Here is a 16,368-nt window from a genome sequence, read left to right as displayed (position 1 = left end):
CATCGCAAGATGTTTCCAGAAAGGAGAAACTCAGGCAGGTCAATGAATACAGGCTTTTTTTTTTTCTTCTGCTTAAGTTCGTCTGAGTGAAGTCCCTGGTCTTATTCTTACAGGGAATGATTCCCACACATGCCCTGGCTCAGCTTATGGGATCCACTTTCCTCCCCCCCTCCCCCCACCCCCCACCCCTCCCGAGTGCCGTCCAGCAGAAAGGCCCTCTGTGGAGGGGCTGCAGGCAGGATGATCCGAGGGGCAGCGGCAGAAAGGGGAGACGAACCCATTGGCCCGTGAAAGGGTGAACAAGTCATAAGCCTGAGAAACAGGCAGGTGAGGTTTCAGAAAAAGCCCCGGCGCCCTTGCCCCCACTCCTGCCCCCTCTGCTGAGAAAGGCCAGTCCTGGGAGGGGAGCCGGCTCTGGAAAACAGGGCCTCCGAGGACGGATGGACGGACAGGCTCATTATGCGGTGGCGGCTGCATTTCAGGGCTGGAAAAAGTGTCGCTGCTGAGGGGAAGAATGAGCAGGCTGAAATTTCAGACGCCACAGGTGAGCCGAGGGATGGGGATTTAGAACAAAGCCGGCTCTGTCGGCGCTCCTCCCGCTGCAGTATCGTGCACATTAGCCCCTGAGCCCCCTGAAGCCCCTTCTTGGCAGCGGGGATCAGGATGTCGATAACAGACAGCCAGCAGCCCGAGGAGGGGGTGGGAGGGGGTCCTTTATCTGGACACACAGAAACATGGCTGGGGGGGTAGGGGGGAGGCTCACCCGGAGAGCTGCCCATCTCTGCTCCGACACCAAAGGTGCTGCAGAGAGAGGCCTGTGCTTGGCAGTCAGGAGACCAGGGTTCAAATCCTGGCTCTGCTACTTCTGTGGCCGTGTGAACCTAGCCAAGCGGCTAAGTCTCTGTTAACAAGGCTAACCAATAGAGATGACATCCCCTGGGTCAGTGAACAACGGTTGTGAGCTTAACACCTGGCGCCTAGCAGGTGCTTATGAAAGCACCCTCTCTGTTTACTTAGCAAACATCAGCACTCAAGTGCCAGGCCCTGCTACAAGCATTGTGTCGCTCTCCTTCATTTATTCTTTCATGTGTATAACAATATTCATTTATTTTTATCCCTAAAAACCAGGAGTGTTAAGTCCAAACCAAAACCAGACCCACTCCCATAGAGTCAATGTCGACCCTATAGGACAGGGTAGAATGGCTCCTGTGGGTTTCGGTAACTCTTTATGGGGGTAGAAAGGCTGTCTTTCTCCCATGGAACAGCTGGTGGTTTTGAACTGCAGACCTTGACACGTAACCACTATGCCACTATGCCCATCACACGTAACCACTATGCCACCAGGGCTCCTGCAGAGAGGTAGGTAGTATTCTCACGACTCCTGTTTTATATCCCTGCTACGTAGCTGTCAGTTGGTTGTTCTGTGGGGGCCTGTGGGCTGCTATGGAGCTGGAAGCTACTCCCCCAGTTTTTTAAATACCAACAGGATAACTCTCGGTGACGAAGTTTCCATTGAGCTCCCAGATAGACTAGGAAGAAAGGCCTGACACGCTGCTTCTGAGAATTAGCCAAAGGAACCATATCATCTGGGGTAGGGCCGGGAGATGAAGCCAGCACCCCAGGCTGCATTGAGACGGACCCCACGCTCCCCTGCCCACGACCAGGAAGAGGGCTCGGCCCAGGCAGCATGCCGCTCTGCTGTGCGTTGAGATCACCATGAATCGGAGATGACTCGGCAGAAACTAACCTCGGCACCAAGTTCCCGGATGCGGAAACTGAGGTCCAGGGGCTAAGTAATCCCCCCAAGTCACACAGCCAGCGAACACCATAAGGGGCCTTCACAAAGTTCATGGGGAATCCCATTCTCTTTGCATCAATTGCCCCAAGCACATTTCCAAGCTCCCTTGTATCTCACTGCCATGAGTGGATGCCAATTCCCAGGGACCCAGAGGACAGAGGAGAACTGCCCTGTGGTTTTCCGAAAGCCTCGCCGGAATACAAACTCCCTACTGATCGAGTGGATGTTGACACACGGAAGGAGCCCGGGTGGGGTGCTGGGTGATGTGCTGGGCTGCTCCCCACAAGGTCCACAGTCCAAAGCAATCAGATGCTCCGTGGGAGAGAGAGGAGGCTTTCTGCTCTCGGAAAGTGTTACAGCCTCAGAAACCCACAGGAGCAGTTCTCCTCTCTTCTAGAGGGTCCTTGGGATTTGGAATAGACTGGCTGGAAGTGAGGGTTTGTGTTCTAGTTTGTTTGTTTTTTTGTATGGGCCAGACTTGAACCAGAGAAATGTGTCTCCCTGCCTGAACTACCACACTGCACCATGCCTTCCTGTAAAAGCTCCGGGTGCCAGGACATAGAAATACTCCAGGCTTGGGAAGTCTGGCACGGCTGTGGTTGAGCCCACAAGGTCCCAGCTTGACTCGGGAGAACAACTGAGGGCCTGCAGCCACATTTCCGTGGCTCTGCACAAGCCTGTCAATGACACCAGCCTCTTTGTCCCTAAAGGCTCAGGAAAGTGGGGTGACCAGGTGCTGCAACATGGTCTGGCTGATGGCTTGGGAGCAGGGTCAGGAAGCCTGAGGCCTGTGCCCCTTTCCCCTTCCCCCAGCAGGTCTGCTCACTCACCTGGAGCCCAATGCTGTCGGCCTGGCCGCCTTTGATGAGGTGGGAAATAAAGAGACCGCAGCCAAACTCCAGGCCACCGCGCACACTGAGACCGAGGCCTTCGGGGTGCAGCCGGTCGAGGCGGACCTCCTTCAGCTTCCTGCAGTGAGGGAAAGGGCGTGATGGCTAGTCCTGCCCCATCCACTCTCAGGGTAACCTCTCCAACCCCCACCTCTAGCCCGACTGCCCCAACGCACCTGGAGCGCCTCGGGGTGAGCTGGTCGTACTCCACCTGGTGCTTCAGCGGAATCAGGGGCCGGATGGCATCAAACAGTGGCAGGCGGCTGGGCTCATTGATGACCAGCTTCAGGTCTCCCACCAGCACAGCCACATCCATGGTCCTGTGGAGACCCCAGGGTGCCTGATATACAGATGCCAACACCCATCCGAGGCTGAGGCTGATCCCTTGTCCGAAGTTGCCCTTCTCTGAGTCCCAAATCCTTATTATCAGGAATGAAGGAAAAAGCCACTGATACGAAGGGGTGGGACTGAGGCAGAAACTGGAAGATAATTCACAACAGGTGCAACTGTGCCTCAAGAGAGAACTGTCAAAAATCCAAGCCAGATTCAGAAGAGGATGTAAAACAAGAAATATCATTGCTACTATTAGATGGATCTTGGCAGAAAGCAGAGACTAACAGAAAGATCGTTGCTTGTATTTCACTGACTATGAAAAAAACTTTCAATGGAGTGAGTGATAGCAAATTACGGATAACAGTGCAAAGAATTAGGAGTTCCAGTGCACGGATGTAGAACATGTGCACAGACCAAGAGCAGTCATCTGAACAGAATATGGGGATATAGCATGGTTTCAAATCAGGAAAGATGTGCGTCAGGGTTGTATCCTTTCCCCACACATATTCAATCTATGCTGAGCAAGGAGTCTACAAAGCCAGATTGCATGTTGAAGAACCCCTTGTCAGGATTAGAGGAAGAGTCTTTAGCAACCTGCGATACAGAGGTGACACAACCTTGCTTGCTGAAAGTGGAGAAGATTCGAAGCCCTTCCTGATGAAGATTAAGGAATATGGCATTCAGCGTGGATTGAAACTCAACATGAAGAAAAAACTCTGGACCAATAAGTGACATCACGATAAAGGTGGAAAATGTTAACGTTGTCAAGGATTTCATTGTCGTTGGGTCCACAATCAACGCATGGCAGCAGCAGTCAAGAAATCAAATGATGCACCGCATTGGGCACATCTGCTGCCAAAGAACTCTTAAAGTGTTAAAACAAAACAAAAAAACAAACCCAAGTTGTTGCGTTGTGGACTAAGGTAGACACGACCAATCATCTCATCTACATGTGGAAGCTGGATTCGGGCGTTGGTGAGGCATGCTGAGAGTAGCATGCACCGAGAAGAAGCAACAACTCTGTGTTGGATGAAGTACAGCCAGAATGCTCCTTCGAAGAGAAGATGATGAGAATTTGGCCCACAGACTTCGGGCATGTCATTAGGAAGGACCACGCCCGGACAAGGACATCATGCTCGAGTCAGCAACAACAAAAAGACTGCCAAAAAATGGACTGACCCAATGGCCGCAGCAAGGGGCTCCAATGTAAGCATTGTGGTGACGGCGCAGGATCCCGCAGGCGTTCATTCTGCTTCACATGGGGTCGCTATGAGTCAGAACTGACTCGCTGGCACCTACCACGAGCATCAGGGCTGAAGCCTGTTTTCCTTAACCTGGCCTGCTCAGAAAGCTCTAGTTGCACCTACCCCCTTTGGGGGAACCTGCTAGTATTTGAAATACTGGTGGCATATCTTATAGCACCACAGCAAGACTGGAAAGCATGACAAACTGACAGCTTGGGCTAAGACAGACTGAACAGACAGGCCTGGCAACTGACTTCAGAAAACAAGCCAACGGAAGCTCCGTGGGTCTCCATAGAACCCTGTCCAAGATCTTTCGAGAAGATGAGCCCCCAAGTCAGAGGCACCCAGGAGGCACGCTGCCCTCAACAATGCCTGGATGGAGCATGCTCACTCCTGAGAAGATGGCACAGGTTACTGCCCTGCTGTGTGTGGGGTCGCCGTGAGTCAGGGCCAGTTAACAACAACAACAACAACAACAACAACAACAAAGGGGCCGAGACAGCAGGAGAGAAAGCGGTGGGACATGATTGTATACTGTCCTTAAATAGCCCAGATGTTCTTGCTTGGGGTTAAAGGTTATTCGCAGGGTTTAAAGATTAAAAAAAAAAAAAATCCTCTCATCCTTTAAAACATAACTCAACCCCTCTTGACCTTTTGCCACAGTTGGAAGTAAACAATCCATTCTTCACACCCCTATAGCATGCTCCTTTGAGCCCTGACTTGGTTATTTCACTGTAGAGTTCTGTGTGTGTGTGTGTGTGTGTGTCTAACCCCTCCTACTAGGATACAGGTTAATCCAGAAAAGGGACTGGGTTTTACTCATTTCTGGATTCTCATGGGGCTCAACAAGTGGCTTCTATTGTTATTCCGTTCTCACTGCCACACTGACTCACGTGATCCTATCAGACAGATTAGAACCGTCCCATGTGGGTTTCCAAGACTGTAAATCTTTATGGAAGTAGAAAGCACTTTGGAGGAGTGCCTGGTGGATTTGAACTGCCGACTTTGCGGTAAGCAGCCAATTGTGTAGCTCACTACGCCACCAAGGCTGGTAAATGTTTGTGGAATGAATGAAAAAGCAGGTGAGTCATGAGAGGTGTCTAACACAGGGCATTTCTTGTTCTTTCTCAGCACTGAGCCTATCCGGCTACTTGACAGCCTCCCCCATCAGACTGTGAGCCACTGGAGAGCAGGGACCTGCCTGTCTTGCTTACAAAGGATCCTCACCCCTCACACAGAGCCAAACACAAAACGCCGGTTGTATTTGCAGAAGTGGGTGAGTGGTGTGTCCATTTGATCCCAGGAGCGTTGAAACTGCCTGCCCAAGCTCCCTGGGCTGGCCTGTCTCTAAGAAGAACCCAAGGCAGGGCTTCCTGGAAGCAGAGCTAGCGGCGTGGTCCGCGGCAGCCAGAGTCGAGACACTTACTGGTGGTACATCCGCAGCACGTCATAAAGATAGTCCTTCTCGGCGTCATTCTCAATCAGAAAATCCACCTGGAAAACCCAAGGGCAGCATTATCCAGGACCAGCAGCGTCCCTGCCCCAGAGGACCCCAGGAAAGGGAAACCCTCAGGGTGACCGGTCCAGCAGCATCTCCTCAGGAATGGGGACGTTAGGATGGGGTGGGAAGCCAAATGCCAGCCAGGCTGCCTCTGGGACCCATGCTGATCACCCCACTGTGGCCACAGGCATACCTCTGTACACGTACCATCAGGATATGGCCAGGCTGAGCACTGTCCCTGGTGGGGCGACATGCTCACACACATGCACACATGTAACGCCCCCCGCCGCCCCGTGGTGGCAATGTTCCCCTGTGGTAGAGCTGCAATTCCCTCTGTCATGTTCCCCCATGTCCAGGAGAGACAGGGCCACTTTCAGCTTACCTGGTGATGGCTGTAGTGCTGGATAAATGCTTTCAGGAAGGATTTGGGCCACTCATTCAGATAGCACATCCCACCCCCAAGAAGCACCTCACTCCCAAGTTCTTCTGGGGCCCCCAATGTCAGGGGAACTCCATGCTGTCCTGTCCCGGGCAAAGCTAGATTGACCTGAGTTCTGCCCACTCACTGGTCAGCCTCCAGGCCACTCCTTCCCCTCCCCAGGTCCTTGAATGTCACCCGCCCCCCCTCGTGCCACCGCCCCCGTCTCCAAGAAGGGGACAGGAGGAGTCAGATTACATCATTTCAGCTTTGCTGACGTCAATGTCATGGACTCCAAGGTCAAGTTCAGGAACTGTTTCATTAGCACTTCAGTCTCAGGGGACTGGGTGAGCCAGGAGCCCCAGATCCGACTCCCTGGGGCAGCACCCTTTAGACCAAGGCTGAATAACAGGGCCAGGGCCAAATGGAAGCAAGGGGTCTGTGGGTCCCTCCCCCAGCCCTAAGGCCCAAGTTTTGTCCAGGGCTCCAGCAGTCATAGCCAGAGGCTGACGCTGGAAGTTGCAAGCTCCCACCGGGTTGGGACTCAGAGGAAGGCCAGCGCAGCCTTGCCTCTCTCTTGGGCACATGAAGGACCCTGGAGGACCGAGCGGGGTGCAGTCTGTCGACCCCAACACAGCTGCTGGGATGAGCAGGGAGCACAGAGGCGGATTTCCGGTCTCCACTTGGCAATCCTCTTTTGTGCTAAAACCAGGCCAAGAGTTTTCGTTTAAGATAAGAACCGCCCTCCTTTGGCCCATAGCTTGGACTTGCATTCGCCTCCTCTGCTCCAACAAAGGCACGGCTGTCTTCTCCTACCTCTCCTCTAGGCAAGGGCCCAGCCCGCTGGAAGAGGAGGAGGGCATCTGCTTGAGCAGACCGTACTAAGCCTTGGGGCTTGCCTGGGCTCTTGCACACACCACTTAAGGGGGCACCTACAAGAGCTCATTTTGATGAGGAGTCAGCCCCGGACTCTACACGCTGCCCAGGCCTGCAAGAGAGGACACGGGGCTTCACTTTGACAGGGCTGGGATGCCCAGACTTGGTTATTATGGAGACTCTGAGCAGAGAGAAAGCCTGAATTCCCCCGTGGTCATGGGCCAAAGAGCGCTTTAAACTCTATTAATGAGGTCATGTCATTCGGCCACTTAATAGCTGCCCATTGCACTTAAAACAAAATCCAAAACAAAACTCTTCACCTTGATGTATCAAAGGCCAGCCTCATCTGCCAATACTCTTCCTGGCTCCCTGGGCCTCCTCTAGGCGGCCTCAGGGCCTCAACATTGGCTATGCCCTCGGCTTGCATGGCTTTTCCACTTCCCTGCTGCCCTGCCTCCTTCCCAGGGAGGTCATCTCTGCCTCTTTATCTATATAGTAGCCCCCATCCCCATCCTCAGGAGGGTTTCCAATTCCTTTGTTACATCAAAGCACCACTTGTAAGCAACAGCTTGCTTGCTGGTATATTGGTTTGTCCTCCTCCTCCACCAGCATCATCATGGCAAACAGCCAACCCTGAGTGGAAGGATGAGCGATGTGTGTTCTCACTCCCTGTTGTTGCTGTCAGGTGCCATCAGGTTTGTTCCAACCCATAGCCATGCCATGTACAGAAGAGTAGAACTGTCCCACGGGGTCTTCCTGACTGAACTTTATGGAAGTAGACTGCCAGGTCTTTCTCTCGTGAGCTACAGGCTGGGCTGGGTTAGCAGCTAAGCACTAAACAGTCACACCACCTTCTGAGTGCCTGATGTGCCCAAACCAACCAAACCTGTTACCTTCAAATCAATTTCAGATCACAGCACCCCTGTCAGACCAAGTAGCCTGTCCCATAAGATTCCCGAGGCTGTGGAATCTTTGTGGAAGCAGATGGACATGTTTCTCTCATGGAGGGGCTGGTGGGTTTGAACTGCTGACCTTTTGGTTTGCAGCCAAGTGCTTCACCACTGTGCTGCCAGGACACACACCATATGGTGAGTCCTGTGGATAAAGAAGTGCTGAATGGATTTGCCCATTTTCCAGAATCCTAGTGTGGGCGTACCAATCAGATGGGAGGGAAGGATGCCATGGGAAGCAAAGGGGAAAGGGAATGATGCCTGCGGGGGCCCACAGGAGCCCCCATGAGATGACACTAAAGCTCAACATGGAATTTCTTAATTTTCCTTTTACAGAAATAGCTGCCCTATGAGGCTGGCTTCCGGATACTGTTTTGCCCATAGAAAACTGACTATCAGAGAGGTTAGGTTAACCCATCTAAGGCCCACAGCTAATAAGAAGCCAAGTTAAGGTTTGAACACGCATCTGACCCCAAAGTCTACATTCTCCCTAATACACAACTCAGGTGTAAGCTAGGCCTTCCAGGGGAGACGCTCGCAGGCCCCTTTAGGCCAACATTTCAAGGGGCTCTTCATAGATCTACTCTCCATCCATCTCCTCGGCACCACGAACACAATCTTTCAGGCTGGGTCCATAATCAACAAAAACAAAACAACCAACCAAGCCAACAGAACACACACTAGGACACTGTTTTAAATGCCCTGCTCTCCACAGGAAGTGTGGCAATCCCATCCCCCCCAGTTAGAGTGAGGGTACCCCTGACCAAGCGAGAAGGAAGATCTCGCTCATTGCTCAGGACTGGCATGCTCTCCCATCACCCCCCGCGGGGATGCCTCGGCCCACTGCCTCGTTTGCTCGGTTCAGGAGGCAGAGCCGTCTGCAGTCGGTGGTGCTGACAGCCGGTGTGGAACGTTGCAGTAGAAAACACAGGGGTTCACAGTGCCAGAGTGGAAGGGTCTAGGATTCTGGTGCGTTTGCCTTCTCTGCGCCAGCCACACATCCCTTGGAGAAATTTGGGGGGTGGGGGTGGGGGGAGAGTCTATTCCTGAGCTGCATCTAGATGTATCCAGAAAACGCCTCCTCCCATGCTTCGGAGCTGGCCGGCAGAGTTCAGCTCGTGCACTAGCTCTTGTCATTCCTGCTTTTCAGTCTTACTCTTGCCCTGTCTCCAGAGACACTGCCCACGCATCCCAGTGGCAGTGCAGCTGCAGCCAAGCAGACTCTGCCTGACACGGGGATCTCTCCATCCTTGTTCAGAATGCTCCTGGCAGCCTCCACCAAGCCTACTCGCGCCTTCAGCAGCAATGACCTCTGTGCCACAACAGCTGGGGAAGCGCACGTGGTTTCTGCAGAATGCTCTTTTGTGGTCAGTCTCAGGGCGAAGCAAACAAGACTCTGGCGGGGTCTGGTACAGGCGACAACTCTCAAATCGAGGAAGTGCCCTGTGTCTATGTGTCATTTACCACAAAGAACTGCCTCTAAACGGACGACGCAGAGATGGCAGCGCCGTGCTGTTCTCTCACCACACACCGCACTCTCCAGGCCAGAAAGCTACCTCAAAAAGCCTAGACATGGGGCAGCCCGGAGCTGCAGAAACCTCAGCACCACTGTGGCACGCTGAAGAAAGCTCGATCATACGCCTTCCAGTCTTTAGGAGGAGTCTAACAAACATCCGAGAGGGTCCACCTGGCACCGGCCCTATGCATCAGCTTCTAGAAGTTCCTGCTCCAGGGGACACCAAATACCCTGTACTGAGGCCCGTCTGAAGCACCGGGCACACAGGAGGTAGTCGATATTAATTTTCCCCTCAACGCTGCCCACGGTCCTTGTCTCCCTTTGGCACCCAGCACTGTGTGTTGCAAACCACCAAAGACACTTTCCTGTACGCACTTGTCTGATACGCATTTATTGAGCACCGACTGTGTGCAAAACACCGTGTCTTCTTTCTTCAACCAAATTGGGACAGTTTATCCTTTTCTTGGATCTGTCTTGATACGAGGTATAGAAAGCCTAAAAATGTGTGTGGTCTACACAGAACTTTGAAGGGGTCTCTTTTGGGTACCGGTCCCTACCCAGATTATGTCTGGGCCCCTTGGTCCAGCATCAGTAACCCCCGGTTGACGCCCACCTGGCCCTGTGCTCTCAGCCTGCATGGGCCAAGAAACTGCCAAGGCAGCTAAGACTATGCCCTACACATCCACTCTCACAAAGCTCAGGACCCTTGTCTGGGGCCCCTCTCCTGCCTCCGGATCCTGCATCCTTGGCCCTTAGGACAGCCACCCAGCAGAACCACATACTTAACTCACGCAAATTCCACTCCATGTGTGCACCCAGCCAAAAAGGGAGCAAGTGAGCAAGAACAGTGTAAATAATAGATGTTGTTCCACTCCATGAATATCAGCCCTTCCCCTCTGTGGTGGGGGTGAAACGAATGAATACACAGAAAGCACTCAGGACATCCTTCTGGCTGCCAACTGTGCGCCGATCTTCTCCACTGGTGCTTCCACACCCACTCTGCAGGCTCCCTTCACTTGGGCTTCCACCCCCTCTGGCTTCCTGCTGAGTTCAGCCAACGGGAGGCACAGGTCAGAGGTGAGAGGTACAAGGAGAAGGCACTGGGGACTTTATTCCTCACCTCCTTCTCTGCCCGACCTCGGGTGGCAGATGCCTCTACCTAAGGCTGGTGCTCTGGTCAGATGCCCTCTTCTGCAGTCAGTTCTCACCAGGTCCGGTAGCGCTCCCTGCCCTCACCCCCCAACCCCTCCCCAGGAGCTCTGGGTTCCTGCTGCTGCAACTCTCATGGGATGGAACCCCACCTTGTTGGCTCATGTCTTCTAACCCTGACTGGAAGAAGACATTAGCTAGAAGCAGTAAACGTAACCCCAGTATTTCCTTCCTGTAACTCTCCCTTCACCTAGAAGACCCACTTCACACGTCACTCTCTCTCCAACAGTCAGTGACGCCATCCTCTCTGTTGCCACCTCTGCCACCCTGGGATGCCCTAGGTTGTGCTGTCATCTCTCTTGACGTGCCTGTCTGCCCTCTAGATGGTGGGTGGCCTGGACATGTGCTTGGGATATGAGGGTAGAGGGTGGGGGCAGACAGGGCTATGGCAGTAAGCCCCTTTCCCAGCTGGCCCTGCACCTGTCTATGCTCCAGTTTCCTCATCTGCCCAATGGAGATCAAAACCGCATCGATGCATAGGCTCGCTGCGATCATGGTGAAGAGCCTTTAAAAATCGTCGGGAAGACAGGCCCAGTGACTGTTGATTCTCATTCATGGGGACCGTGTGTGTCGCTCTGCTCCATGACATCTCCAATGGCGGGGTTTTCCAAAGGCGATCAATCACCGGGCCTTTCTCGCAAGGTGCTTCTGGGTACAGTCCTTCAAGTGAGCAACTGAGCACATCGAGGCTCACTCCATGCAGCTCTAATTGCTTAGAACGATGATTGGCAAATAGTGTTTTCCAACTGTGCAAGGACCCAGACAAAATAAAAACCAACTCAAACCAAACTCACGGCCACGGAGTCAATTGTGACTCAGGGTGACAGAGCAGAATGGCCTCTGTGGGTTTCTAAGACTTGGAACTCTTCGTGAGAGTAGAAAGTCTCATCTTTCTTCCTCGGAGCTGGCTGGTTGTTTCGAACTGTTAGCTCTGTGGTTAGCAGCCCAATGCCTAACCACTATGCCACCAGGGCTCCTGGCATGCAGCCAAGATGAAATAAATGAAAAGCCCCTCCTCTCAGCAGCTGGCACACAGTAGGACCAAAAGCAAGCTCACTGGCATCAAGTCCGTTCTGACTCACAGCGACCCTCAAGGCCAGCGTGGATCTGCCCCTGTGGGTTTCTCACGTTATAAATCTTTGCAGGAGTAGAAACCTGGTCTTGCTCCTGCAGGGCGGGCTGACCTTGCAGTCTGCAGCCCAACTTGAAATGCCGACACCACCAGGATACTCAGTGTTGGTGTCAGGTGCCATGAAATCCACCCAACCCATGGGACCCCTATGCACAGCTGAATGAAACACTGCCCGGTCCTGGGCCATCCTTCCAATGGCTCCTGTGCCTGAGCCCACTGAGGCAGCCACGGTGTCAACCCATCTCCTTGAGGGCCTTCCTCTATTCCCCTTCCCCTCCACTCCACCAAGCGTGATGTCCTTCTCCTGCGCCTGGTCTCTCCTGAGAACATGTCCAAAGTATGTAAGAAGAAGCCCGGCCATCTTTGCTGCTAAGGAGCACTCTGGCTCTGTCTTCCAAGACTGATTAGTTGTCCTTTCAGCAGTCCACGGAACTTTCAATATTCTTTGCCAATACCGCAATTCAAATGCATCGGTTCTTCTTCACGCTTACTGATTCAATGTCACAGTAGGCCCTTAATTAATGCTGCTTCGATGACAGGACCCAGCCCCACTTCTTCCCAGGTGCATGCCAGTCCGGGTGGGTTTGCTCCACTTGTGTGATTTATTTCCCCCCCAAGGTAATCCTAACTGACCTGTGGGGAGGAGATCTGGTGGTCCGAGTGATTAAGCATGCAGTTGCTAATTGAAAGGTCAGTGTGTCCAACCCACTAGCCAGTACAAGGGAAAAAGACGAGGCTCCCTACTCCCTTAAAGAGGAGCAGTACTGGAAACCCACAGGGGCAGTTCTACCCTGTCCTGTAGTGTTACTATTTGCTGGAATCGTCTCGAAGGCGGAGTGTTTGGTTGGCTTGGGTCCTGAGGTAAGCGTGCGGAATTCCGTCTCAAAGCTGAGGCTGGTAGAGCTCAGAGAGATTAAATAGTCTGCTCCAACTTTACTCACTGGCAGTTCACTTATATAATTCAGATTTGACCGTTCTACCTCTGCATTAAAAAAAAACAATCGCAGAGATTGACCAAAACCCACAGGGGCAATTCTAGTTCTACCCTGACCCAGAGGGTCGCTGTGAGCTGGAATCGACTCAGTGGCAGTGGGAGAGGGACAAAGTGCCAGGCTCTATTCTGAGCTCTCTGCATACAGGTAGCTCTCACCTTACCAGTTAGAGTACCCTCCCTTCACAAATTAGGTGTTAATGAACTTCCTCAAAGTCTCCTAGTACTTTCCATTACACCACACTGCTCTGCCCACTACCTCTAACAACCAAGGGGTTTGATTACCAACCTTTCCCAAGGAGTAAATTTATTTTAAAACATTAAGGAAGGGACACTTTAAAAGCAATCACCAATGAGCTGTACATTTTACCCAGTGTGCCCGGAGGCTCCCATCTCTACCCTCTGCTGTTCCACAGCCGCTCCCCGCTTCCAGGAAGCCCCCAGCCAGTCTTCGAAGCAGAAGGGTACAAAGTCCAGCCTGGGCCTTGCCCAGCTCGGCGCCGCCCTGCCTGCACACGCAGAGGCATTAATAGGTAATGACTTGAACGAGGAAGGGCAGAGTAGCGAAAACGCCGAGGCCTAAGGCCCGCCCAAACTTTGGGGAAGAGGGACAGGGGATAAGGGGGGTGGGCGTAGGGTGGGTCAGAGACAGGACCACAGCATTGATTAGGTTATGTCACCGGAAGGGGCCTTTACTTTCAGCCCCGGGGGAAGGAGAATGAAATTCAAGCCTGCGTCTTGGGCTGGGGGTAGGAGGATAGGTTCCTTAGAAGTAGGTTGCCTGAAATCTACACTCACGAAATGTCTCCAGCAGCTGAAACCTCCCCTTCAAGTCTTCTGCAATAGAATGCACTGTGGGTGCCATCTTAGTAACCCCCCCACCCCCCCAACCCTGCTGAGCTCCCAGCTCTCTCTCAGCCCTAGGAGCAGGCTCAGGGATGCCCAAGACACGAGTGCCTCCTTGGTGCCTCCATCAAAGCTGGATCCCAGCACCCAGCCACACCATCAGCGTTTGAAGGCACAGATCGGGTCTGGCCCAGAGTGGGTGCTCAAACATATTTATTAAAAGGAAGATTGGTCCCTGGCCCTCTGCCTACTGGCTGACTCCTTGGGTTCCTCTAGGCCTCTATGTGGGGAAGGAGGCCTGACCAACCTGAGCTCAGGATGCTGGGGGTGGGGTGGGGTGTAGGGGGTTACTTAATTAAAAGTGCTGCCCCTCTGGGGCTCTGGGAGGGCCTCAGGGCACATGGCGGCTGGCCTTCCATCCTGGGTCCTGAGGGAGGTCCACTGGTCTCTGCAAGGGCCCTCTCTGGCTCAGGGCCTCGGTGGAGGCTGTACAGCTCTGGAGATGCCCTGGGTGGAAGCTGGCAGCTCTGAGCCAGGGTGTTTGGGGCCCCCTCACTGAATACAGTGGGGAGATGTGGCTTTACCTGGAGGCTCTGGGCGGCCAAGGCTACATCCACACACAAAGAGGGGCCCCAGGACCTGTCCTTGCACCCTCAGTGACCACCACCTTCCTCTCCTCTGCCCCCACCAGCACCAGCTCTTCAGGTGCTTCCTGGACCCTAAGAGATGCCTTTAAGCCGGCAAGGGGCTCCTTGACTTTCTCTGAACTATGGCTTTGAGACCAAAGGGCAGAAAAAGCCTGGGTTCCTACTTCCCAACCTCACCTCTCAGGCACTGCCCCCCGCCTAGGTCAATATGCCAGCCCGGGCACAGGAGGAGGCCGCCTGCCTCAGGCCAGGACTCCAGTCCTAAGAAGCCAGATTAGCTGCTCTCTGAACCGAGTCCTGTTGCCCCTTCCTCCCATCCCTCAGTTTACTGGGGACCCCGCTGGAGGCCAAACAGGCCTCAGGATGTCCCAGCCAGCACGGAGCCCAGAGGTCAGGCTGGTAAAGGGAGGTGTGGCGTCCCAGTAATCCTCCTACCCATCCCACCCCAGGTTCTAAGGTCCTCGGCGTTTGGAGTGCCCCTTGTGGCTCTGACCTTATGGCGGAATTCCCGGGCCACTTTCCTGTCCATGGCTGGGCCGGTTCTAGCAGAGTCGCTGAGCGATCAGCTCCTTCGGGTGCGCGGGTGCGCGGGTGCGCGGTGGCCCGGAGCTTGCTCAGGAGGCGACCGAGGCGGACCGAACCTCCTCCCGGCCTGGGGGCGGGGCCTGGAGCAGGGGGCGGGGCCATAGGCCGGCAGAGGCCCCCATTTGTTACAGAGCAGTACTGCTTCCATATGGCTTTCTTAGCTGTCATCTTCAGGGAAGCAGTTTGCCCGCTCTTCCTTCCAGGGTGCCACTAGGTGAGTCCCAACCACCAGCTGACCTTTAGGTTAGAAAACAAAACAAACAAACTCACTGCGTGGAGCCTATTCATAGTCACCCTCTAGGACCAGGTAGGACTGCCCTGGTGGGTTAACTAACTTTTCCCATAAGGAAGAAATGCTTGATCTGTGAATTCCTCGTGGTCAGGTCTGGGTTTTATGGGAGGAGGGTCATTGACTATGGGGGAGCCTGGAGCAATGAGTGTGAATGTTGACCTCATCTGACTCACCTGACCCCTTCTCTCCGAATAATAATAAATGCACACACACACACACACAGGCAGGGAAAGGTCTAGCAGTGACATCCTGGTTTATGACTGACCTTTAACCAGGGACCAGACACCATGTGGTTCATCTGATTCAATCCAACCAAAGTCTGATAAACTCCTGCTGCTGGAGGGTAGAGGCAGCAAAGAACTGGGTCTGGGGAAGACTGGGAGAAAGCAGGTGAAGATGGGGAGAAGAGTGGCCTTGACTTGTGGAGCTTGTCCCTGGATTTAACTCAGGGTGGGCATCTGACCCATTGGTACTGTGTCAGAGTTCAGGGGCAAAGAGATGTTGTTGTTGTTGCTAGGTGCCATCAGGTTGGTTCTGTCTCATAGCAACCCTATGCACAACAGAAGGAAACCCAACCCGGTCCTACGCCATCCTCACCATCATTGCTACGTTTAAGTGTGTTGTTGCAGCTACTGTGTCAATCCATCTCCTTGATGAGCTTCTACATGTTCGATGACTTTCCACTTTACCAAGCATGATGGCCTATTCCAGGGACTAATTTCTCTTCTCAATATATCCACAGTATGTGGGATGAAGTCTCACCATCTCCAATTCTAAAGACCATCTGGTTGTACCAGATGGAGAGCCATTTAAATCAAGTAACCACCTGACACTGTAACTCCAGGGGTACCCTGAAGATCCCCCTTCTCTGACTCCCATCCTCCAATAGTTAAAGTTTTGCAATGAGCCTGCTTTTATTTGGATTAAATTACTATTAATCCCTCCTAGAAAAGAACCATAAACTATGACCTACATTTTTTAACCTTACTGTCAACTAACTAAGTAGTAGATCAGAGGAAGAACTAGTTTTTATTTATTTATTTTATTTTAATAATTTTATTAGGGGCTCATACAACTCTTATCACAATCCATACATACATCAATTGTGTAAAGCGCATTTGTACATTCATTGCCCTCATC

General features: G+C 53.0%; 1 protein-coding gene across 3 annotated transcripts in view; it reads right to left on the bottom strand.

Moving 5' to 3' along the window:
• The window catches only part of USH1C (USH1 protein network component harmonin), a 49,575-nt gene extending 34,649 nt beyond the window's left edge, over positions 1-14,926 (bottom strand). For 2 of the 3 annotated variants that reach the window (XM_004711576.2, XM_045290944.1), the window contains exons 1-4: positions 14,845-14,926; positions 5,692-5,759; positions 2,865-3,008; positions 2,629-2,767 (exon numbers count right to left, since the gene is read on the bottom strand). In XM_004711576.2, the coding sequence (XP_004711633.1) occupies positions 2,629-2,767; positions 2,865-3,008; positions 5,692-5,759; positions 14,845-14,880 (387 nt within the window). In that variant the 5' untranslated portion in view covers positions 14,881-14,926. The other variant, XM_045290945.1, reaches the window with a different exon arrangement.
• Positions 14,927-16,368: the final 1,442 nt, after the last annotated feature.

The sequence above is a fragment of the Echinops telfairi genome, unplaced genomic scaffold (genome assembly GCF_000313985.2).
Source record: "Echinops telfairi isolate 266 unplaced genomic scaffold, ASM31398v2 ScPeMD7_60;HRSCAF=208, whole genome shotgun sequence".
Lineage (NCBI taxonomy): Eukaryota > Metazoa > Chordata > Mammalia > Afrosoricida > Tenrecidae > Echinops > Echinops telfairi.
The sequence above is the reverse complement of the archived record's forward strand: the minus strand, read 5'-3'. Positions and strand labels throughout refer to the sequence as shown.